The sequence below is a fragment of the Micromys minutus genome (assembly GCF_963924665.1).
Source record: "Micromys minutus genome assembly, chromosome: 16".
NCBI classification, from domain to species: Eukaryota; Metazoa; Chordata; class Mammalia; order Rodentia; family Muridae; genus Micromys; species Micromys minutus.
Window position 1 is genome coordinate 6,577,891 of NC_137985.1, and position 27,037 is coordinate 6,604,927.

General features: G+C 38.5%; 1 protein-coding gene across 2 annotated transcripts in view; it reads right to left on the reverse strand.

The window, feature by feature from the left end:
* Window positions 1–14,733: 14,733 nt before the first annotated feature.
* The window catches only part of CNTN5 (contactin 5), a gene marked incomplete at its 5' end in the record, with an annotated part of 653,203 nt that continues 640,899 nt past the window's right edge, over window positions 14,734–27,037 (reverse strand). For both annotated transcript variants that reach the window (XM_080930109.1, XM_080930108.1), the window contains 2 exons: window positions 14,734–14,854; window positions 18,839–19,007. In XM_080930109.1, the coding sequence (XP_080786235.1) occupies window positions 14,754–14,854; window positions 18,839–19,007 (270 nt within the window). In that variant the 3' untranslated portion in view covers window positions 14,734–14,753. The remainder of the gene's footprint in view (window positions 14,855–18,838; window positions 19,008–27,037) is intronic.

The following is a 27,037-nucleotide window of genomic DNA, read 5'->3' on the forward strand; positions in this document are numbered from 1 at the left end:
GTGTGTATGTGTGATGTGTCTATATATATATGTGTGTGTAATTGTGTATATACATGGTACAAATATATGTGTATGTGAGTGCATCTATGTATATATGTATAAGTGTATATGTGTGCATATGCATGAGTATATGTATGTGTGTCTGTGTCTGAGTGTGACTGTAGGTTCTTTTGAGGTTCAGAAGACAGTGTCAGATCCTCTGCCTAGAGCTGGAGTTACAGGTAGGGTGAGCTTCCTGATGTAGTTGGTAGAACCCAACTTTGAAACTCTGCAAAAGCAAGAAACACTTCTTAATGTTTGATCCATCTTTTAGATCACAAACATGTTAATATCATCAAACTCAGGTATTTATTAGTGACCAAATCAGCTCTCAAATCAATAATACATGAACAGTAAAACATGCAAACTAGTGAGACTGAAGCCAGAAGGAAAGAGAAAGGGAAGTTTTGTTCTTGATGGTGCTGTAGCCGAGGTGAGTCCAATCCTAAGAGGCAGTGTTGTCCTCACAATGGGCATGGAGATGGGGTGGGGTTTGAAATTCATGGTCAGAAATATTAAATGGAAAAAGGATTAATGTCATTAAAAATAATAAAAAATAATTTAAGCTGGCCTCTGCATTGTCACTATATTCAAACTAGAGCTGAAAGACGGCATTAGGGGCATTAGTATAATTAGAGACAACTCCCAGTGGAAATTAGCAAACTCAGAATAATGTAAATGTTTTTAATGACTGTAGAGATTTCCTGAAAGATCATTCTCATTAATGATGCTAATAGTTCGGGATAACACTTATTGTTCCATTCAGTGAGATCCTGGGTGTGGCACCTCAACCTGGGATGAAGATGAAAGCTATACAGTCAAGCACCACACACCTCTTGTAGACATATAGAACGAAGCCTTGTTTGTAAATCACTCTTAACTAATTGGGTTACAAAGTTCACTTGAATGAAGCTCCCGTTGCATCTTGGAACTTTCTGTGATGATTCAATCACTTCTGCTTGAGGGGTCAAGTCTGATAAACACTCACTACATGTGACTGCAGTGGTTGAAACAGAGATAGTGCAACTAAGGTTCTGAACTATTTATTTTCTAATTTTTATATGTATTTGTTGAACATTTCATAAATGTATACAATGTGTTATGACCATCCCTTTTCTCTCCAATCTTCATGCACTGAAATAGGACCCCTTCTAGTTCTTTGGAAAGTTATGTCAAATGATCTTTCGCTGAGACACACAGGTGAAAGGATGTTTTGCTAAAGCAAACATGTGAAAGACTGTTTTCCCATGGCAGACACAGGAAAAGGATGCTTAATGAGAGAGTATACAGTGGGGGGTGGGCACTGAGCCTTGATTTAGTTTGCTCATCCTCATTATTCTTCACTAAAGATACACATGTATTGATTTGTCTTACATAACATTGTTGAGCGAAACTTATGATATATAGCCATTGAGAGAAATTTGTCCAAGAACTGTTCTCAAGTTTCCTGCAGACTCACCTCAGACCAGTTGGCAAGCCTGGTGGTTTCAACAGGATTTACAATTGCTGGTTTGTTCCTGCTCTCTGCTTGCTGAAAGAATTAAACCGTAGTTGCTGGTTTGTGTCTGGTGTACACCTCCCTAGAGGACTAGCCCACTAGCCTGCAGCTTCTAAGTTATATTCAGTCTATAGGACTGAACTGCCCGTGAAGATCAAGCTCACCCCCAAAGGACTATTGCTGAACAAGTCAACTCCTCCCATACCCTAATAACTTTTCTCTTCCACTGCCTCTGTGTGGTGGTCTGCTAGAGGAGAGCTTGAACCCTCATTAAAAGTAGGTTGCAGAAACCATATGCCTACTATGCATTTTTGTTTTAGGTTTTCATATTTGAAAGTCTTATGTAGGCAAGTAACACAGCTGCCGTGAGCTGGCGAATGCTTCAACCATGTTATGCATCAAAGACAGCATTTGGCAGCTCCCCTCTACCCAGTCTCTGGCTCTCACTTTCTTTCTGTCTCCTCTTCTGTGATATTTCCTCCCTTATGAGTTTAACTACATGTGGTTAAATATGCAATGTTGTGCAGGGCAGACCTTAGACCTTGCACTGTGAAGGTGATTGACTAAAATTACTGCAGATGCCTACATATCATCTTTACAAATAGTCCTGCTAGGAACAAACTACAAAAAATAATTATTCCCGTAAGTGAAAAGTAATGCTGACAGAGTTTTCAAGTACATTTTGTGTCTCAAACATAACCAAATAATTTTAACCAACATTGATTCAGTTCTTGATTTTTAACTATTTGAATGTTCTCAGTGCATGCTGGAAGGACATTCTTCTTATCAGAAATTTTGCTTTGCTTTTCTATATTAGAATTGCCTCCCCTTTTCCCTCTCCCAGTCTCTTCACTCAAGTTCTTACCTGTGACTGGTTTCTGATATTGGAAGGTGTCTCTGTATTAGTGTCTTAATTGAGCGGAAATTGCAACCCTAACTAATTGCTCTATGTGTCTAAGATATTAATTGACCCATAAGAGTCAGTTATAGGCTTCAGTGCATGCTGCCCATAGAGCCAAATTCTTCCCGTTACCAGACGTTTGGGGCTCTCACTAAGTAAGCGGTCACGTGTTACCAGAAAAATGGAGATTTCCTCTCAGGGTTTGTAGTCTTATTAATAAAAGAATATAAAAGTGACTCCGAAGGAGAACAATTTTATTAGTTTAAAAGAAAAACCACAACAGGCAAACTAGCTTCAGCAGCTGCCTGGAGCAGGAACAGGAAGGACAGAACTGTGCCATTTTGAGTTAGACATACAAATTTGACAAACAGCCATATTCAAAAAGGGTGGTACCTTCAGAAAAGAGTAAAAAAAAATTAAAGTGCTAGAGAAATCATACGTAGACACTGGCCAGCATGAGAGAGAAAGAGAGAGAGAGAGAGAGAGAGAGAGAGAGACAGAGAGAGAGAGAGAGAGAGAGAATAAGAAAGAAAAGTCACACTTTTCTGAGACATTTCTTATAGAACACAAGAACATCTCCCCAGAGACTGCACAGAGGGCATTTAAAAGGCTGAGGCAGGGAGATGTCTCAAGTGTGAGGACAGCCTGCACTATATAATAAAATGTTGCCTCAAATGATGTAAAAACACCAATAGTATATATAAAAATAAAATTGTGACTTATAAACCTGGCAACAGATGGTGCTCAGAGGGACCAGAGTCATCGGCTTTGTTATTTTCTATTCTTTGAAAGTGCACATTGCTTCCTTGGATGTGAAACCCCACAGGAAGCTGATGAGCTGCTCACGTGTGTTAGGGCTGGACTTTTCATCTGAAATTTTGTCTCAAATCGCACTGATTTTCTTCTCTCCGAGTAGCTTAGGAAAGATCATTTGTTTCTTCCTGATGTTTTGTTCTTTGGTAATTATTTAAGAATGTCTTCATGTGAAATTTCAAGTGGATCATACCGGAAAGAGTGACGTCACACCCTGCATGTCCAAGCAGCACTTCTCAGCTGCTGGCTCTTTCCAGAAAGTCTGTCTTTGAACCAACCACAGGTCCCTGTCTCCCCCATCCCCCACACTTCCTTTCTCTCTTCCCTCCCATCTCAGCTACACTTTAAAGTAAATCTCTATTATAGCATTTTATATATTTTTCTAAAACATTATGATTCGAAACCAAAAGTACTCCTTTTTTTTTTTTTTTAACCTAAAGCAATCACTTTAACATGAACTCATTGCTTTATCCTGGTCATCAAAAATATTTGTTAATAATTTTTTGAGTTAAAATTCAGCCACAGTCTTTGTATTTTACAGTTTTATTTCTCAAAGGTCACATTACAGGCAGAATTTGTTCTTTCTTGCTCTTTCTACACTATTGTAGACTGAGCAGTGTCACAGATAATAACCCCTCATGTTGTCACCTAGGGCATTCTCTATTTCCTGTGCATTTTGAAGTATATCCTATGTAATTTAAGATTGGTTAAACTCCAGATTTAGGTTGATTTTGAATTATCAGTGCTCACAGTGTATTACATATGGCATACTGTATCACCCTAGGATGTCAATAATGTAGGAATGACCCATTTTTATTGATGTCAAAATTAATAAATAGGTTCTAATCACAACCCAAATTCTGATTTGTCATCATTCATGTAATGATTTTTCTTAGCAGCCATTGATAATATTGCCAGAATCAATATTTCATTAGTGGTTTAAAATAATGGTTTTCCAAATTTTTTTATTTACCCTCTGCCATTGATGACATGCTGAAGACAGTTTGTCCATCATGAATTTGTTTATTCACCATCCTAGATTCCTGGCTCTCCTCAAGGATACAGCTTTGCTCTATATAATTCCTGTGTCAGGTGTCAACACAATCATTTCTTCTAAAGGTCATGGGAAACTTCAGAGTGTGCTGGAGACTGATAGGAGCCAGTTCTCTAGTGGATGGATTTTGGGAAGTCTCAGGGCAGTGTGTGTAAAGGACAAAGGAAAAGAGGTAGGCAAGAATGGGAAGTCAAGATCATATTCACGGTCTTTCTGCTTTCTGCTATGATTGCATGGAGCCAAGTCTACCAGTCACTCCTACAGACTGTGTGTCCCTGTGATGGCACCTGCAGACTGTGTGCTCCTTGTGGGAAAGGTTACATATTTTGACAAATCAATGAGATACTTCTATACTGTGGCTTTCTCAATCTTCAGTGCTTATACAGTAGGCCACTGCCTTTCCTTTATGGACTTTTGCATCTGCCAGTACTCCTAGGAACTGTTGAGGCAGAGAGAGCCTTGCTTAGACTGTGGCATTAAGACTGAAACATGACTGGCCTGAGAGCATGTCTGGTTAGAGAGAAGCAGGCATGGTGTGATCCTTGGAATTCCACATCACGGTATGGCTTAACCTAGGGAGTAGAGGTACATAAGCATTATGGGGCTCACTGTCTTAGTGGAGGCTGGGGTAAGCAGCATCTCATCATGGTTGTGGAAGCAGATGAGACTGAAATGTTAAGATACTTCTGAGAAGTACTTATTTTATCTTCTTGTGTTAAGTTGCCATTATGACTACACAATTTGTGTTCAGAATGCTTCTTTTTGACCCTGTTCCACAATGATTTGCATTTGGGTGTCTCCGTAGAAAGTAAACACTGGGGACAGGGACGGATGCACATATTTGACACATTCCATTTTATTAGTGAGAATGAACCTCAAAAATCCTCTTGGAGCTGCAGTATGGTTCAGTTACATTTCAAGAGATGAGCAAACAGGTGTTAGTGCCATTTTCTGTCACATAGAAAATGAGTATTTCTGGTCTACATCCTGAAATCTTTCAGAGATCAGCTCCTGTGAGAGGCTAAAGAGCAACTTATCACAGATGTCACTGATGTGGCTCCAGATGTTTGGGCAGACATAGTTGGCATTTTCATGCCCCCTTTTTGTTTTTGTCTTAGTTTTTTGTTTGTTTAGTTTTTTTTTAGTAACTGGTATGAAAAAGCTACATAAGATTTTGACCATTTTTTAATTTTTTTCTGTGCAAGATATTTAAGCATATGAGTATATGTGAGTGAGTGTATTTGTTGGTTCTCTCCTGGGTTCTGGGGCTTAAACTACCTTTGTCAGATATGGCAAAAAGCACATGTACCTGCTAGGCCATTTTATCCACCCCATCCATTTTGAAATATTTTTAAGTGTATGTGATGCCTAATCACTGTTGATAAAACGTGAGTTATGGACTTCTTGCATAGTGACTAATTGTGAAAGAGTGCTCAATCTTTTCTGGTGAAAGAACAAAGACATTTTCTGAGTTTATATTATTATCCATCTAATTTTTGTTAAAATTTATATATGCATGATGGTAAGTTATTATATATATTAAGAAGACAAAAGCAGATATCATTACCATGACACAAAACCAGAAAACAAAATCATCAAGGTGGTGTGTTACAGTGATATTCTGAGGAGAAAAGTTTCTTTTGTAATTAAACTCATAGAAGATTCCAATCAGTTTTATTTGGCGTAAGCCCTTTTTCATATGACTAGAGGCCAAGACATGAAGACCCCTCTCTCTCTCTCTGTTCCATGAAAACGACTTTGTGATATCTATAATGTGCTTTCTGTTATGCTGGAAAATAGAGGCCACTCAGCTTCTTGCTGTGTACAAATATTAAGCTCACATCATAGAGAGAATAGAATAGGACATATTCCAAACCAGTCACTTGGCTTCAGTGATTATAAACATTCAGCTACTCTTCGAGTATTTGGCAGGTGTCACTCTTTAATATACAGTAGATTACTTCCTAATGCTACCTTTGGGAGACATTTATTTATGGACAAAAGTAGAAATATATTTTGAATATTTGACCTTTAGGTTTAGTCTTATGATATTATTTAAGTTTTCTTTTTATATTCCTCTAAGACTTGTTTTGCAAAATCAAAGTGAGAAAGGTTGATCAGATCCATGCTAAATTTCAAAAGAGATATTAGAGAGATAATTTTGTATTCTCTCCTCCCCTCCCTTTTCCATTCTTCCTTTCCTCTCCTCCCCTCTCCTCTCCTCTTATCCCTTCTTATGGAGAGTGGGTGTAGAGGCAGTCCCAAGATGACACTTGGGACTCTGGCCTGGTCTTCTGACTGGCACCTGACTTCCTCCTTCCCCCCAGAATAGCCACTCCCACCATGCTAGCTGCGCAGACGCACCCATGACGAGAGAAACCGAAAGGGAAACTAGAGATTCAGAAAGAGAGACAGACGGGGGACAGACAGATTTTCACTGACATGCTGTAAGGTTCCTGAATAAATCACTTTGAGAAGAACACTGTGTCATAGTCTCTTTTTCTGCTGGTCAGAGACTGAAGGGACAAATGGTGGCCCGTACAGGGAAACTCCCCCTTGGCGTTCAGAACTCATCGCGGTCAGGGTGACTAGTCAGTAAGTTCCCAGGTAAGTTGGAACAATGAAAGTTCTCGGTTTGAGATGATAAAATTCCCTGGTTTTCCTGTCTAGTTCTGATTCTGGGTCCCTTAGAAAAAATATCAGGGTCCCTTCGACACATGTAGTTCTCTTTTGTGTTTGTCTCTTGGTGTGCTATCCACATGTGTCAATTCATGTCCATGTTTTCTGTGTTTAAATGTTACTAGTGTTACTAGTGTTTCATGTTCAAAAGAAAACATTAGGTGTTTGTCTCTTGATTTAGCTTTAACTCCAGTCTAAGAAGATAAAATTAAAAATAAGAAAAACAAAACAAAAACAGGCATTTAGGGCCCTACACCTAAAGTTAATAGTTTAGCTCAGTTGAAGACCTGCTGGAAGCTGATTTCTAGGCTGCTCCTAGAAAAGGGTGCAGGCAGCTTATTCACCTGGAGCTGTTCCATTGCTTCTCCTAGAAAAATCTGTGTTTGTGGAGCTCAACAGGTGACAAAGTTCCCATCTCTCAAAATTACATATAAAAAAAGCAAAAAATTTATCTAGTTTAAATATATAAGATATGTGGTTACTTCATGTCTGCTTAAGACTGGTTTTAAAAGGTATAAATATGCTCTGCATGTCTTGGTGGTAAATTATTTGCTTATAAGTAATTGGGTATGATTCAAAAATTGCAATAATAGTAACAAAAAAATTTGTTTAAAACTAGTAACTTGGTTAAAGTCACTCTAAACAACAACATGTGGCATAAACCACGCCAGGGAAACAGGTTTCTAAAATACCTCTAAATTGGGTTATATTATATGTAATAAAATAAGATTTAAGACAGTATTGCTGCACTGTAGTGTGTTTGTGTGCGGGAAACTAGCAGCCAAACTTCGTAGCGTGAAGCTAATGTGCTCTGATGCACACTATCTGCTGATTTTGGAGAGACTAGATTGTTTAGGGGTTAAGTTTACTTTCTAAACTTTTTCAAGAGTTTGTTGATAGGCTAATTAATATGTCTGAAAAAGTGTTCGGAGCTGCTAATGTTAAAATGTTTTTGGTAAAAATGGAAATGCAGGCTCTTCCTACTGGAAGAAGATTTGGCCTTTCAGTTGCTTATATTGGGTGCAAGCTATAAAAGCTGAAAGATCTGAGTAAGCCTTATGGGAGTCCTTTTATATAGACTGGGTAACTATGTTATACAACAAATGTTTAACTGTGGTTACCTGCCTAATCAAGGTCTAAAAAAGCAAAATCAAAACTAAATCAGAGCTCACTACAGTTACGCCTAAAAAAGGAAAAACTGATCTAAAATATTTTTAATTGGCAAGTCTGCACACCATTCAGATAAAATTATTTTAATATGTGATGTCCCTATATGGGTTAATCAGCTTAAAAAAAATTGGTCACTCAATAGCTAGTGCAAAAGCAATTGCAAGCTGGCCACATTAAGTAAAAATCGAACAGGTAAGAATTGCTTCAGCTTTGTGAAGGGTTGAGGCTGTGGAATTTACAGCCTGGTTTATTGCTTCAGTTGCCATTCCAAAGAGATATCATAGATTTTCAAAGATCATTTCCATATTATTCCTTTGCATCTGGCTCATCTGTTTGTGGTTTTGAAGAGCCCCTTGAGACAATGGGTGTGTTTGAAAACCTTTGCCTCAGAGAATGGCTGATGGTCTTTTATTATTTTACTGCTGCCTCAATGGCAGGAGGCTGAAACTTAAAACCCTCAATGTTTACTTGCCAAATAATTGGGTTATTCAGTCTTCCTAACCAGACTGTGTCACAGAAAATTCATAAAGATAATTTACTTTTCAAAAATCATCAGATAACTATGGATTCAGTGACTCCCCCAAAAAATCCAAATTCATACTGATAAGTTAAAAATGCTAAATGATTTTCAAAAATTATTAGGAGATATTCAATGGGTTCAACCCTATTTATCTCTGACCAACAGACAGCTGCAACCACTCTATGATATTCTGCCAGGTGATTCTGCTCTTGATTCTCCCAAACAACTCACTGGTGCTGCCCGAGCTGCATTACAACTGGTAGAGCAGGGCATCCAGACTGCGGCCTTAAAACACCGGGATGAGTCACAACCCATACTAACTTACCTGTTCCCCTAGCCGGGAAAAATGATATTGCAGATAAAGCCTAGGGCTTGCTTGATTTTTTTCAATACATCACCTTTTTCATTGGCTCAAGAATTTTATTCATAGTTTGATGTTAATTCCAAGACCCTGTCCTCATGCTTTAAGATCACGCTCAATGAGGCACAGGATATTGTAAAAGGGTGTCAAAAGTGTGCCCCTATGCTACCCCAGATTGGGTTTGGGGTTAACCCATGTGGGTTGTGCCCTCTACACCTGTGGCAAATGGACATCACACATTTCCATAAATTTAGAAAATTAAAATATCTCCATGTTTCTATTGATACAGCCTCTGGAATCACTTTTGCATCTCTACATACTGGGGAAAGGCACGTCATGTAATTGCACATTGTTTTGAAGCATGGAGCGGTCAGGGGCAGCCCAAAGAACTAAAAACAGATAATGGGCCTGCCTATACTTCTGCTTCTTTTGTGTCCTTCTGCAAAATAATGGATATTTGAGTAACTCATGGATTGCCCTATAATCCTCAAGGACAAGGAATCATTGAGTGTGTTCACCGCACCCTCAAAGAGTATCTAGTTAAACAAAAGGGGGGAATTGCCTCTGCAGGTTCTTCCCCTAGGGAGAGACTGGCTATTGCTCTCTTTACCTTAAATTTTTTAAATGAAGACAAGCATGGGCGGGTCGCTGCTGAGCGTCACGCCAATCCTGATGTTTCTCCCAAAGGCCTGGTTATGTGGAAAGATGTCCTGACTGGAAAATGGCAGGGTCCCGATCCAGTGTTGGTTTGGGTGAGAGGGTCTGTTTTTGTGTTTCTTCAGGAACATTGACAACCACTGTGGGTCCCCTGACCAGAATGGTCCAAGCAGGGTCCGAGCAGAGCAATGACCCTGTAGATGAGCCTAATGCTGCTGATGCTCCCGGTGGTGAAAATTGAAGATCTGCGATCTCCTATCAGTGTTTCCAAGATTGTTATGTTTTCAGATGATTATCATTTTATAATTGGATATACCAAAGTCCTGCTCAAGTAATTGCCAGGAATCCCTTTAATGTATGGTTGCTGTGTGGTGTTAATGGTAGTTGCACAGATTTATCTGCCTTAAGTATGGTATTTGAGAGGGGGTTAGGGTTATGCAAGCTTTCATTTGAATGTGTGTGTGAGATTTGAGATTTCTGTTTCTCAGTTTGTTCCCTGGCCTGTACAGGCCCCCTCAGCTATGACCTTATTTAGGCCTAAAAGGGATTTTGGATCACTACCACCACCTGAAGGATAAAAGAATGGGCTAGACTAGCTAGTCCTTTGCTTGGTCCTCATAGGTGTCCTGGCGTTCTGGTACATGTGCCATTTAAAATTTCAATAGCACAAAACTCAAGCCTTAATGATACAGGCTTTTGCAGTGGTGGAGACTGGGCAGTCTCCTCACGTGTGGCTTGGCATGCTAGAGAAGTAGTCAGTGATGGGTAAGACTACCTGGGCGTGTCACCAACCTAAGCCAGAGATCGAACCAATGAAGTTTGTTCTCCCAATGACAGGTAAGGGGCACTGCCACAGGGGGCAACCTAAGGCAGACATTCTCTCAGCCAAAATTATAAAGAGGGGGAAGATGTGGAGAGCGGGTATAGCGGCAGTCCCAAGATAATGCTTGGGACTCCAGCCTGGTCTTGTGACTAGCACCTGACTTCTTCCTGCCCCCGAGAACAGCCACTCCCACTGTGCGAGCTGCGCAGGTGCACCCATGACAGGAGATCAGGACAATGGGACTGTGCTTGGAGGCAGGGGAAATTGAAATAGAGAAACCGAAAGGGAAACTAAATGGAGAAACAGAAAGAGAAACTAGTGATTCAGAAATCGAGACAGACGGGGGACAGAAAAATTTTCATGAGCATGCCGTAAGGTTCCAGAATAAACTACTTTAAGAACACTGTGTCATAGTCGCTCTTTTTCTGCTGGTCAGAGATGGAAGCGACACCTTCTCTTCTCTCTCATCTCCTTTTCTCTCTCCCCTCTCTTCCCTTTTCCTCCCTTCCCCTTCTTTCCTCTCCTGTCTTGATGTATCACCAATCTCTGTATCTATCAGTGATGTTACAGTTTCATGAGCATTTTGCCATGTAGCTCCAATATCTGATAATTTCTGTTCTTGTTTCTCCCACTGTTCTTATGCTAGGGATAAAACCTGAGGTTGTGTTCACAATAGGCAAACACTATTGAGCAGTAATCTTAAACTTTTATAATTTCCTTATTTCTTCTGTGTTAATTTCTTCCTCCCCGCCCTCCTTCTTCACTTTCATCTACTTCTGCCTCCTCCTCTTTTCTCTAATCACTGTCGTTGTATCAGAGAACAAATCCATGTAGAAAGTTGTGAGGTATTACCAAAGTTTCCTTAGTAGACTTTTACTAATTTGTGTCCAAGAATATTTAAAATTGTCTTTCTCATCTCTGAGCTGCTGAGTTGGGTACATTGGGATATAGATAGGGTTATTTGACAACCACCCAGATGAGGAAAGCCTGTTCTCCAAGCAGTCTTAAGCCAATGATTGAAAGTATTATTCACTTGTTACATACTCTGTATCCTTCTAGGCACTCTCAAAGTGGATATAGTGTCAACTCCTTTGCATGAGCCTAGAGTTAGGTAGTAGAGAAATATCTACAAGTGAATGATCACACTCTCATTGCTAGTGAGAAGAGGTGAACCAATGGTGCTGAGAAAGCCTGTAAAAGCCCATGAATGTTAGTGTGTGGCAGTTTTACCCAGTCCAGTGTGACTGCCTCTTGGAAACCAAAAAGCTAAAGAATACCGTTAGCATGTGTCTTGATTCCATTGAGTCTACTGCCTTGAGAAACAACAGCTCATAAATTCAATCCCAAATCTGACTTATTTATACTTGTCTCTTGATTCTTCTTTTGCCATCGCTATAGACGTTCAAGTTGGGGTTAGGTAAGATATCTATGTAGAGCATTAAATTTCTTTTTGATTTACCTTTGTATAGGTAGATATGTGTGAAGGTTTGAGGACAGCATGAAGAAAGTAAATGCTCTTCTAACCTTGGTGGCGGGCATTTCTACCTGCTGAGTCATCTACTTAGATCTTATGGAGATTTTTTAACCCAAAATAATAGCGTGTAAAGTTTTAACAAGCATTTTTTACATGAAGCTATCGTGATAATCATGACTATTCTGTGCCCTGTTTGACATACTAACGTTTATGTAGCTGACAGGAGAGAAGATAAAAGTCAATAAAAATGGAATTATTTATTAAAAAGGTCTATTGTTACAAGAACAGTACACAGAACTCTTATCTTACTGTGCCTTCCACATGATATATACCATTATAGATCATATATATACAGATTGTATACAACAAACTTAACGGCTTGACAGAGTCCATAGTACCTTCCATTACATATGAACACATTTGCTGTCATGAAATGTCTCATGATAAGGAGAGCTGTTTTCTTATGGTTCAGTGAGTATTGTAGAAAAATACAGTCTCTGCAGTGATTTAAGACTGTGTGGTTACCATTTCACCAGAGAAAAAGCTTTCACAGTACTGTTGCTGCAAAGTAATGTTCCTTGATAGGAATGTTGTCTGTTTGCTACAAAATAACAAGGGTGGGATACAGAAATACAGATACAGTGAAAACTTGCTTTATTGTAAATAGGTTCATGATGCAAAATACATATTTTGTGCATATTGAGTAAAAACACCTGGCATCTCTGAGATGAATTCTGTGAGAATATGACATCAGAAATTCTATATGTGGATATTCAGGCAGTGATTTGGGAGTGTTAATTAGAATTTGCCATATTGTGACATTTTTGTTTTTCTGGGTTTTTTTTTTTTTTTTTTTTTTTGAAGAATTTAGTTATGAAGTTGATTTTTAAAATTCTTTGGGTAATCTAAATGAAAGCATCAATAATAAATGAAAAAAAAGTCTCAATTTACCAAATATGAAAAACATACTCTCTTAAAAATATCATTCTACAGATTTTTTTTTCAGATGCATTATTTCTTTCTGCAGGTGACATCATGTCTTGGGAAGCTCATGTTTTGTTTCTTATTGGTGAACTTCAGCCTCTCCTACTCCCCTGGAGGCACATGAGAAAGGCCACGTGGTTTGATTATTCATAGACTTGAATAGTCAGTGTGTTAGTATTTATTGTGACAATCAGTTGACTAACATCATCTTTTTATATTGACTCTCCTTCACTTAGAGCTGTCTGGGGTACAATTCTGTCTAAGGAGAATGTGAATAACTGACAGATAGTTACATTGTACCCTGAAAACCCTTTGGGATATTCAGGAATCTCCCAATTGTCATTTACTTAACTCGGTATTTTTATTTTGTTCGTTATTAAAGATGCCAGTAAAGTTATTGGCTCAAATCATATAAAGGCAAAGCAATAGAATCTACCATTTGTCCTCATATGAGCATTGCTCATTTACCCAGCATCTTCAGATTCTTTTTTCTGAAAAATTAGGCTGCCCTCAGTATCATTTCTGGATTCTTCATAGGTGTGATATCCACCCTGAGGTGTCCTTGTGCTCTGTGTCTTTTCACAAACTCAGAAAGCAGGACAATCTCACTTAGCTTTCCATAAATTATCTCTTAGGTCTAATCTGAATCCTCAAACTAGTCAGTGGAAGTTGTCTCTGAAAATTCCATGGAATCCAGCACAGCAGACCTTGGCTAGACTAGCTGAACCCCTGTGGCAATGCTATGTCTCCACTGCGCAGCTTTGAGAACAACATTGAACCTAACAGACTCCTTCACTACAGTGGCTGGGAAGCATTTGTAAGTGGCATATAATAAATATGTGTCTAGAACTCAGATGTTTTTGTTTGAATAATTTGCTTCATTACCTCGTCTGCCAGCTTTCCTTTTCCAGACAATCACTTGCAACTGGAAGACTTTCGCTCAGTTCTGCATCTTTTTTGACAGCAGGCAGAGAAGTGGGGCATCCCTGTCCCATGCTCTTTGCACCCCTGGCTTCATGCTGTTGCGCTTTTTAGTGGTCACTATTTTCGTGATGTTGAACTATCTTTTGACATTAAACATGGACTGTACTTGCTGTTAGGTCACATATTCCTCCATGGGAAACAATAACTCAGTTTGAACTTACTCTCTATTCAACTTCCACTAATGAAAATTCCCTACCTTAATACCTTACTACATGGGCACATATAGAATGGCCTATTAAAAAATCTTGCTATTTTTCTATTTAGTCATACAATAGTTCTTAGAATTCTTTTATGTATTTCCCTTATCACGGACTCCAATAACTGAAGTATTTCCTGTTGGTTTGGTATCAAAGCAGTGACCTAATGGGAAGGTTGGGAAACACTAGACACAGAGTCTCGGTAACAAACTTCCTTCTCGGGTTTGTATTTGATTCTGAGCAGGTTATGGAGGCCTCAGCAATGGGTGGCTGACACTCAGAGTCATTAACTAGAAAATCAAATCCCAACATATTAAAAAATTATGAATACATCTGACAGAAATTACCTTTGCTTACAAAATTTCATTACATACAATCTGCATATTTTATTGGACCAAGAACTGTCCTTTGCATTTACAAAATCCAAAGAGAAACCTGATGGGTAACTCGTATTCTCCCCCCAAACTCCTGAGAATGCACCGTCCGTAGTCCTGTGTGCTCAAAGCTTTTCTCAGGACCCCGTCTCCATTCATCCTGCGCTCTGTCTGCTGCCGCTTTCTCAAGCTAAAGCAAAGAAAAGCACACTGCATGAGCAGCTCTCACCAGGAACTGGAAGGAAGCATCAAAGCCAAGAGCAGAGTTACTGAGGACCACTTGGAGACAGAGTGCAGGGTTGACTGAGCACTCGTGATTTTCCCACCTGTGAACAAAAGAGAAGCCTCCAATGAAGCCAGTTGTCAAAGAAACACTCTTAGAAATGATGGGCCGCAGGATTGGTCCTCTGTCCCATGGCATTGTTCTGTTATGGAATAAATCACTGTCTGAGGTCTTTGCCTTCACAAGGAAGTAGAATTCTATCTGAAAAAATATATTGAAAAGCCAAACAACTTTTAACAAACAAGCCTGACAATGGAATGGCTGATGTTTATTACTGGTGCACAGGTAGGATGTATTTTAAGGGTAAGGGATGGTAATGAAATTGTTGTTGTAGAGCTTAAATGGTTCAAAAACTGGAACAAAGATAATTAATAAAAGTATGATAAAAATGTGAATTATAATATTTCACAAATAATAAAATTTAATAAAACCTTTTATTTATTATATCCATGTTGTTCGATGATTTCAGCAGAGTAACCTAAGTGCTATATCTTTCCAGTGTTGGTAAAAAATGGGGTAATCTTGCATCCATGATTTGTACACTTAGTAGGAGTTCTTTCAGGAGATCAGATCAGCACATGCGGATGAATGAAATGAGTTAACTGGTTTGAGTTGATTAGTCTGAAGGGGTTTGAAATGTCATATGGCAGTAAATTAAGAGCCATTTTTGACAGTAACTTCAGAAATAGCTCTTAAACTAGAAGTATTCTAAAATATCAGAGTGACTCATGTGACCACATCCTATATGCCAAGCATGGTAATAAACCTTTAATACATACTTTCTCATTCTTTATATATTCTTATGTTTTAATATAGCATGGTCATCCTGTTGCAAGTGAGAAGAAGTACTGATTAACAGTTAATGAAAAAAGAGCTCATAATTTCAGTGAACAAAAGGAGGAGTATATAGTGTATGGAGGGAAGAAAGGCAGGAGAGAAATGTAATTTTATTATAACCTAAAAGAAAAAGTATAAAGAAAATAAAAGATAATATATGTGATTAAAGTACTGAGTTGACTATTTGTAGGTCTGGATGCTTCCTAGATTTTGTCTCTCAAAAGAATGACTTAGTTTCCTTTCTTGTGGCTATGATGAGATAACTCAGGCAAAAGTCAAATTAAGAGAGGAAAATGAACAAGTCTTTATTACAGTTTCCAGTTGCAGACAAGTCAAGGTGGTAGGAGCTTGAAATAACTGGTCATTGCACATGTGCAGTAAGGAGTGGAGAGAGGTGAGTGCATGCGTGCCTGCCTACGAATCATCACCTTTCTATTCTATACAGTCTGGGATCCCCTGCTAGAATATGATATGATGTCCAACAGGCTCCGTCTTCCCACATCAGTTACTACAGTCTTGACAATTTCCCACAGAAATGCCGATAGGACAACCTAATGTGGACAATTCTTCATTAAACCTATTTTTTAAGTGATTCTAGATTATATTTCATAGACAAAGATCATCACAGACTGAATCTTTGTTAAAACTTTTAGAATAAGGATTTTAAAATAATCCCTAGAGAGAATTGTTCTGTTGAGGTTTATTTGTGGCAAATGAGCAGAGTGACATCTGAAGATCTTTTTTTCTCCATAAAAGACATAGATTTTAAATGTATTCCCCACATACTTCAGAGCAAAAGAATCATTTTGCTGATAAACCAGATATGCAAGCATCCATGCATGCAAAACAGTCTTCATTTCTTTGTCAATTTGTATCACTGATGCAATAGTAATAGTCATTAGAATATTGAATCATTTTGAGTAATTTCATTTTGTGCAAAATGCACTGACTGTACAATGCATGGCCATATATGAGTCATGATAAGAAACGTAAGTTCAATGACACACCTGGATGGAGTAGCATGGCCTGAAATAAGTAGAGCATGCCCAGTGTCCATGGTGGTCTTGTGAAGTCAACTTCAATGATGCTGAATGAAGTTTACTAATTAGATATATTATCTTAACACAGCCAAATAAAGAAGGTGAAAACCAAGCACCCACCAGCAGCCATGGACAGTACAGTGCGCCTGGCAGGGATGCCATCTCTCTCTTTTACATGAGTAAGGCTTTTCAACATCCAAAGTTTTTGGTTTCGATAATCTAGAATGAAACCATGCCTCCATTGGGTTTTATGGGGCTAAATTAAATAAAATGATGAGATTTATTGAAGTTTAGGAATTGCTAATTGCCTAAATGGCTATTAGCTACAACATAAAACTTGCTATTTTTATAGATATTACAAGTTAATTAAAATATGAAAGAAAAATTAAAGTCTGTATAAGTACTCCCTAACTTGTAGCTCACCTTATTCAAATGACTCAATAGCCTCCGTGTTTGAGTAAAAATGAACCTCTCAGACTCAACCTAATGAAATTTGGAACTCAAAAGATACTGTATTGGACGGGGAAATGGTCCACTGGCTTGGCAGCAGTATGGGATACTAAGTTTGGATCTCTATTACACTACAGAAAGCTTGGCATGGTGAGATACGTTTGTGGGTTTTCGTCTGTGCTGCTATAGAAGTGGAGGCTGTGGGTACTGAGTCAGGAACTGTGTGGGAATTGCTGATGGGCCAGGCTGGCTAATCCAGCAAACTCTGGGTAAAGTGAGAGATCCTGCCCTCAGTAGAATGTGTAGCTCATGTAAGCAACAACACTATCATGTCTGGGATATACTTATTATATTCAAATAGTTATTAGCAGTTTAGCTTTTCCAACTTTGCTTATCATCTTCTGCAATGGTTTGACTGAGGAAGAGTCAATATTCTTCTGGGATGTAGCCCCATACTACAGTAGATAGTCCCACACCCCTGCACATCATTGCAACACTGACTGGACTCAGTGGGTTTAAAAAAGGGCACCGAAATTTGGGATGGAAAAACTGGAGATAGCATGAGCTAAGGAAGAACTGGAAAGGGGGGAATAGAAGCAGGGTGTGATAAATACTTCATATACAGATAGGAAAATCTTCAACAACACAAAGAAAAGTTAAAGAGTGAGATGGTTTGAAGAAGAATGGTTCTCACAGACTCATAGATTTGAATGCTTGGTTATCAGGGAGTTGCACAATTTGAAAGGGTTAAGAGGTGTGGCCTCATTGGAATAGGTATAGTCTTGTTGGGAGACTATATCACTTGCCATGAACTTTGATGTTTCAAGGTGCCAAGCCACACCCAATCCCTCTCTCTCTCTCTCTCTCTCTCTCTCTCTCTCTCTCTCTCTCTTTCTCTCTCTCTCTCTTCTACCTGTGGATTTGGATGTATAATTCTCCACTAATTCTCCAGCACTGTGTTGGCCTTCATGCTTCCATGCTCCCTGCCATGATGATAATGAACTAAGTCTCAAGAGCTGTAAGGCAGCCCCAATGAAAGCCCCAATGAAAGAGTTGTCATCGTCATTGTGTCTCTTCACAGCAACAGAACATGACTAAGACAGAGAGCAATAGAGAAAGACACTAAACATCAACCTTGGGCCTCTACATGTACATGTGCCTATGTACTCATGAGCATGTGTGTGCACACATGCAGACTCATAGAACCTTCTGTGGCATCACTAGGCATGCCCTTCTCATTTGAAATTGCTGATCAATAAATCATTATACAAGTACTTATTATGTGCTAATAGTGATGAAGACTGCAATTTGTCATTGGTTTAGAAATCTATAAATATGGTTTTGAATTTAAAAGGACTTCTCATTAAGTTCCCTTTCATTTCATGGGACAACCATGCTAGCAGAGAAGCAGGTATATTAAACACACACATTTTCAGTCTAAACATAACTTTCAAAGGCCAAGTGGCGAGTTACTACTTAGCCCAGGCTAGACAAAGATCTTTATATGAAGTTTATTCTGATGAAAACATCACCTGCTTTCTAGGTTGTAGATGTCATTTATGCTAATTGCAGAATGACGTGGAATTCAAAGAAGAAAAATATGTCAAAATTTTCTGAATTTTGCCATCATTCAATGTCAAGATTTAGGACCTCCAGCATCAGTAAAGTCTACCAAATTGAGCCTGCTTTGTCCCACTTACCTGAATATGAAGGTACCCTGATTTGGGAGCTAGCTGTTCCATCCCCTCCTTCACTGTAAGCTCGAACTTCAATAATGTAGACTCCAGCCTCAGGGAGGGGCACTACAGCTTGAGGTTTCTGTGTCTCAATAACTTGGCCTTTGCTGTGACCCTCTTGCCTATAAAAAACCTGTGGGCAACAACATAGGGTTGAATAATTTGTTATTCTGTTGGCATTGGAAATGTTTCTTCACTGCCTACTACACATTGCTCTGAGTTAGGTGCAGGACTCCATGGCTTTGGCCCACGAGCAAATGTGCTAGAAGTGTAGCACACTGTGTAGAAGTATATATAGGGGCAAAGGAAATGGAGAAAGAGAATGTGGTCCGGTGAGGTTCAAGGGAAGAAGAGAAAATGCCTATGCTCTGTCTGAAGATAAGCTGAAAGGGTGTGTAATCCTAGTATTTGAGTGAGTATGGAAGCAAGATTGTCCTTAGTTCAAGGCCATCCTGAACTACAATGACTCTACCAAAAAACAATAACAAAAATGTCTACAAATAAATACTGAGTTTACCAGATTGGGATTTCCAGATTTAAGAGATGATTAACAACAACAACAAAAACCTGGTGAAATAATAAGCCATGGTATCCACTCAGTGGATAGAACAAATGAAAATCAGGAGAACTAGATTACAGAGGTAGGTAACCAGAGTCATGAGTGAAAGTCAAATCCTGCCCATGGAAACCTAGCACAGGAACTGAAGGTCTGATGCTCCTGGAAGCTCCTCTGAAATCAGTAGCACATTTAGAGTACAATCAGGGACATGTAAAGAAGGCAGTATGAACTTGCAGATACAGCACAGGATGACAAGGAAGGTTGTCAAATGGAAAAGTATACAGAGAAAGTTGCTAAACCTTTAGAATAAAACACTCTACTAAATGACCATCAGAATTTTGCTCCTTTTTTAAAACTTTAGCAGAGATTTGTGTATTGATCTAATTGTGTTTGGATGACAGGGGGTTACAGAGTTAACTCACTTTTGACAAGTGCCCACACCTGCACAATTCAGCATGCTTGGATAGAAAACAAAATCACAAATCTGGGCACAATGTTGTCCTGTTGTTCACATAACTGAGGCACACAGGCAGTGATATTCTTCATTAAGGCTGTGGCTAATTAGGAGGGGAATTGTCTTAGAAGGTTCATTCATTGGGCACTTTCCAACTATTCACTATGCTGTGCTTCTCTTATGCTTTTGCCTCCAATACTAGTCTATTACAGTGGGAGATGTATAATCGCCAAACAGCAGCACTTAAGATACACTAAGTGCATTTTTATTCATTCTCATTTTTTAAACATTTTCATAATTATTGGTGTTATTGTTGCCTCAACTAATGGGAATAGCAGTGGCTTGGTCATTATGCAAATATGAATTTTAAACAATCTTCTTGAAACCAAACCAAACCAATCTCCCAACCTACCTGACTGGGTAAATTACTGACCTTTTTCTAACCTAAATCTACTCTTTTATTTGTAGAAATAATACCCATTATTTCACGATTTTCTCGGGAGATCAAAAAAGGCAAAAGTGCATGATGGAAATCAAACGTGGGGTCTGGTACACACAAGATAAGAGAAAGTCACCTCTATCACCACCATTGTTGACTGCCTATGGAACATTGTTTAAATGTCATGTTCTTTAACGCAAGATAAATCATATGCGTTTGCATACACACAAACACATACACACAAGTTCATATTGGAAACATGTTTTGAGCTTGAACTAACTTGCATGGAATAAAGTAAACCCTAGAAAAATAAGAATTTTGGATGGGATGAAATGTGCAGGTTTGTGTGCATATGAGTGTAAAAGCAAGAGGACAATGTGAGGTATTATTGTCCAAGAGCCATCCATCAGCCATCTTTTTTGAGACATAGTAATTTACTGGAACTATAACCTCACACGTGCAGATGGGTTGGCTGACCATCAAGGCCCAGGGATCTTGTCTCCATCTCCTCAGGTGCTTGGCTTTTTCTGTGACTCAGAATCAAACCGAAGCCCCCATGTTTGTGTGACACTTTATTGACTGAGTTATCTCTCAGCTCCAAAAGCAGCATTTTGTGATTGCTTTGTGTTTTGAAACAGGGTCACACTTTCTTGACCAGGACTTATTATGTAATCTAAGGTGGTCTTGAACTCAGAGACCTGCATGCCTCCTCCTCCAGGTTCTGAAATTAATGCATATGCTCCTGCACCCAGCCCCAAAGCAGTATGTGTGAAGTAACATGATCCTCTCTTTACTTCTGGTAAAACACATTTCATCCATTCTTGCATTAAAAATTACAGCTGAGTCTATAAGAAAATGGCTGTATATCTAATGCTCTATAGTTATATGCACTTAAAGGCTTTCTGCAAAAAGATTCCATACTTGAAGAGAGGTAAAAAATGATGTGTGCATTTCTAGATCTTTACCTGATGCAGCACTATGCTTGAATACTCATCACAGAGTGGGTGCCTAGCTTCCTGATCAACTCTAACATTAGGAACTGACAAATCACAGCAGAAGAAAAGGCAGCATTGCTATAGTGGAGGGCGTTTGACACAGAGAAGGGCGCTGAATTCTGGAGGGTGACAACAGGAGTTTCTTTGGGCTTAAAAATTTACAAATTTATGAAAATCTATGACTCTTATTTTGACTGCTATGCAGTCATGAATTACAATCCCATCGCCTACATGTGATAATTGGAAAGCAAACTTCCATAAATTGTTAAGGACTAGCAGAAGAGTGTTTCAAAAGACACTGTTAATGTGGTTCAGTAAATTACAATTTTTATGACAAAAAAAAACATAGTCAGTAATGCACATCTCACATTGCTATAAAATACAAAGGTGGCAGAAAGTTTGTGGATCAGTCGAGAGTTAGGAACAGAAGGGGGAAATGGCAAAAATATAATAAAAAAACCGTTAGTAGTTGCAGAAAGCTGAGACTAGTGGCTTTTATCAGTATGTAGAAAGAAGCAACATATATCACTTATGACTTTTCCCAACTAAAACATCAACTAAACTAATGGTAATTCTTCAGTCTTCACAGCATTTCAGCATAGTTGAAAGCCCTGACTTAAAAAAGGAATAAGCTTTTTTAAAAAGCCCAAAGAGTCATTAAGACCTGGAAAAGCCAGTTACTGACACTAGGAGGCAACAAACTGGTCTCTTCTATACTGGCAGTTATACTGATGGTGTCTTTATTCAGAAAAGGAATTGTCTACTGTAACGTCAATTAGAGTTTCAAATTTTATTTTAAAAAATAAACAATAGTATTAGATTATCCAAATAAATGATTTCAGTAAAATTTTAGTGTTGCTGTTGTTTTAAAAATGATTTTGTTTATTTATTTATTTATTTATTTATTTATTTATTTATTTATATGGTTCATGCATAGAGCTCAGAAACAACTTGCAAAAGTTGGTTCTTTCCTTCTACAATGTGGGTTCCATGGATAAAACTAGGGTAGACAGTCTTGGCCACTAACCTCTTTACTGCTACACCATTTTGCTGACCTGGTACTATTATTGTTAAAAAGAAATGGTTATTCTAGTGATAACAGAGTGTTAAGAATATATAATAAAAACATGATGATGCCTATAGATGCCCAGGAGAAGTAGACATCATGTCAGATAGAAACTTTCTCCTCAGCTTTGCATCTTGGGAGAAGTTGGTAGGACCAATGTTGGAGATAAAGTGTTCTACAGCACTAGGTATAAGAAGATAGGCAAAGCAACACCAAACACAGGTAGTTGACTCTCTGAGCACAGTGTTAAATGCTTGTATCCCAGACTTGGAAGGTTGACGTTTGAGTATCAAGAGTCTTATTACAAGGCACAGATATGTCATTATAGGGTGCTTAACAAGACTATGCTTCCAAAAGTAAACACAACCAGTTTAATAGTGCAAGTACACTTGGCTGTAGAGTAGCTGAAAAGACTTTGCAGGTCATCACTTCCCAATGAGCAATTTTCAGGCATTGGTGGGCATTTTCTTCTCCCTCACACACTGTGCCTATTGTTTGTTTTTGCTGTTTTTGTTGTTTTGTCAACTTGACACAAGCTACAGTTGAGTAGAGAACCTCAGTCGAAAGGGTAACTCTATCAAAGTGTCCCATAGGCATGTCTATGCGGGCATTTCCTTGTTTGATGGTTGGTAGGCAGTCCTGGATTGTACACAATGGGAGCTGAGCAAGCAAGCCACAAGGAACACAGCACACTTCTGTGGATCTGCTTCAGTTCCTGACTCCAGCTTTCTTTTCTGACCCCCACCCTGGTTCCCATCCCTGATTGACTATGATGTGCAAGTGTAAGTCAGAGAAACACGTTCATCAGCAAGATGCTGTTGATCATGATTATTTTTACAACAGGAACCTAAGCAGTGCACCCAGATCCACAACATTTCTGCAAAAGTATCTATATATGTTTGAGCTATTTCTATTTTATGTTTTAAAAAGGATTTATCATAAAGGATACTGAATGTAATCAAATGTAGATGGTATAATGACAGCATGTGCTTTATTGAAGTAGGTATACTATTCTGTGAGTCTTTAAACTGTTTAACAGGTAAAAAATGAAAGACTATAAAAACGTAGAGAGTCAAAGCCATAGGGTGCCATGTCCTTTGACCCATAAAGTCTCTGAAGAAATAAATATGGGCATGAGTGTTCAGATTTTATCACATGTAAAAGAAATCTCAGTGTACATGGCTCTCATGTAATACAAGGCCTTAGTTTTTTACTAAATTTTGAAAGCAAAAGAAAATCTCAATGTATATTGATGGGCCATTTGTAATTAGTAAATTTTGCAACTAATTAATAACTACTCTTCTTAGCTATCAATCAGTTTAGAAGATAGAGACCGAAATATATAGTAAAGGGGACTTTAATCTAGAAAAATAGATTTTCTAAGCATAGTCAGAAAGTAGTAAATATTTGTATTCTGGTTCATAGTCTGAGGCTCTTGCCCTGAACTCATTCAGACAGCCTGAGTCTACTCTGAGTAGAGCTCTTTCTGGGAAGAAAAGAGAACATTTCTAAGATCAAAAGTACCCTTTCTCAATTTTCTTAAGTACTAAGATAACTTTACCTTTAATTTCCCAAGAATACCAGAACCAAATTCTGGTTTAAGTTTAGAGTGGCATCCCATGATACCACAGAAAGATAAACTCTAATGTGTTCTACTTTGTATATCTTCCATGCTTATGGAGAAGTGGTATATCAAAACACTGTCATCACTTTGGGCTTTGCTACATACTTCCTGGAATACAGCTAGAATCACACAGAAGTTATTGATCCCCATAACGTCTCAGTACCACTTATGTTTGCATGGAGAGCCTTGCCATGACTGAGTCATTCGTCAGAGCCATGTTCCAGGTGTGTGTTCTCTAGGTTACATCTCTTTAAGTTCTTACTTACTGTTTCCTGCTACATTCCTGTTTCATGGTGCCTGTGTCAGGAGAACCCTGCACTATGCGCACTGAATAGTGTAGGGAGATTTAAGAAAATTACTCAAAATTATGCAAGTTAGATTTGAACTGAAGTATGTCTGACTTAGGAGCCAATGATATTTGTCTGTCATATCACAACACATGGGAAAGTCATGCTGAAAAAAACAAATGTTTTTACTAGCCACAGATGGATAATTGTGTTAGATGTTCCTGGCTGGGTTGGAATTATCTACCTCTTCTAAGGGTGTTAAGGAAGAGTGTTCTTGTCTTCAAGATTGTCTTCCACATTGCTGGGAGATTCATCATGCTGTATAAAGTATAAGGGTAGAACAAATACAGACACACTGGTTGAAATGGTAGCAAAGAGATTTGAGTGTTGTGGCCATGCTGCTTGACTTAATTGCTACTTTGACACAACCCTGAATCACCTGGGAAGAGAGTCTCAATAAGTAATTATCCAGTTCGAGCTTCCCTGTGGACATGTTGATAGGGGATTTTCCTGGTTGTTAATTGATCTTGAAAGAGCCAACTGATTCTGGGCTCTACCATTCTTTAGGCAGGGATTCCTATTTCTGAAGTATTTTAAAAAAGCAAAACAATGTACCTGAAGCAAAGCAAACAGGAGGGATCCACAAATATATCTTCTCTGTTTTTAAGTGTGCATGTGGTGGTTCAAGTTTCCGCTTTGCCCTCTCCTATACAGTAGAATTGTGAGCTCCAGACTCGCTCTTTTCTTTAAGTCACTTCTGTTGGGTATTGTATAATAGCCACAGAAACGAGATGAAACTAGAATCCTTAGGGAACTGTACACCCAACCTAACATAGTTTCTTTTGCCCTGTAGAACTCAGGCTCCCTGGAGGGGCACTTAAGGCACCCACCATCTAGGTAGCCATGATTCATCACTCTACATTGTTGATCCAGTTTGCAAAGTTATTTGTCTGCTTCTTATGTTGTTGGGGTTGTTCTTTACTTGTATGTCAGCATTCTTAAAGTACTGTTTTTGATGGACAAGTTCAAAGAATGTGGTCTCTTAGGGGAAGATGAGAAAGATGAAATTCTATATGTCTCAGAAGATGAAATACTATATGTCTGAGTATTAGAGTCAGATCTGAATATATGTAAGTTACAGTGTGAGACTGTCTGTGACCAATATTAGTTGCAGTTAAGAAACACTGTAAGTTTTTGTTTCTTTTATTTGTAGAAAATGGCTTTACATACACCCATCTATGAATATATATGGATATCTATTGTATTTGTCACTGTGTGTGTTGTAAGTTTCAGACTTCTACTGCTTTATGCACAAAATATTATGTCAGTATTTCCGGTTGAAATCCAAAATCATAATGGTTGTCAGCCTAAATGTTGACATGATAAAGACATTTTCAAGCCTATTATAAATAATATTCAACTGATAATTCTGCACAGAACTCAATGTTAAACTCTGATGATCTGAAACAGAAGTTAGAAATTAAGATACATAAACCCATGGGCTGCATATATTTTTAAATTAAGTTGTTTGCCAGGCAGTGTAGAGGTTTTCACCCCCAGATCTCCTATAAACCAAAGGCAAGATACCTGTGGAATGCCTCATTTGTAGCTTGGTGTCTCTATGGAATCCTTCCTATTTAATGGGTGTCCCAGAACTATATTCTTTTGGTGTTTGTTTGTTTGTCTGTTTGTTTTGCTTTTTTAATAGAAAATCATTCTATTCAGTCTTAGAAGTCCAAGCTTTGTCACCTGCCAACAAAGTTTACTCAAACAACATCTTTCAGGTGCTACAGGGATGTCTTTTGCATTCACACTGAATTCAGGGTCTTGTTCCCTCCCCCCTCTCTTTTTTTCAGATGCCTTATGGTTTTGGAGCTGAGTTTTACTGTTGCCTCTCACATGACAGGCAAGTACTTCCTCTAAGACACAGACACAGTCCAATCGAAAACTCTTCCACATAATCCAGTTGTCTGATACCTATTTGCCAAAAGTATGTTTCTAAGTTAAGACATCTCAGAGATAATTGGATATCAAAAATGACTGCAGTCTGTCCAAGATAGATAAATTATGGAAACAGTTTTGGTGTTCAACATCACAGTACAGGATAAGAAAAATGCATGCATTGGAATTTTCTTTTCTCTATATCATTTGCAGGAAAACGGAGGCACTGGAACAAATCGTGTTAAGCAAGTGAAGCCAACTCCATCATATTTGTTTCCCGTGTGTGTCATAGATTCTCCTACACAAAAATATAGACAGAGATAAAAAAAAAGTAAATGTATATATGAGAATAAACTAGAAGTAGCATCATTTAAGTTGATGGTTCTCAACCAGTGTGTCATGACCCCTTTGAGGGTAATATGTGACCTTTTCTCAGAGGTCACATATTAGATATTCTGCTTTCCAAATATTTATGTTATGATTTACAACAGTAGCAAAGTTATAGTAATGAAGTAAAAACAAAAAAAAAATAGTTTTGTGATAGGGCAGGGACTGTCACAGCAGGAGAAATTGTACTAAACGGTCAGCATTAGGAAGATTGAGAGCTACTGGTCTAGGGGACAGAAAGAATCAATGAGATGGGTAATAAGAAAATGGACACTAAGGGTAAGAGGAAAAAAGACTCAACCTGCGACACACACACCTATTCAAGAAAACGGAAGGCTTAGCAGACAATCCTTGATGGATTCTTGATGTCCCATTCAGGCCCCCTCCACCCCATCACAGTGACAGCTGTAA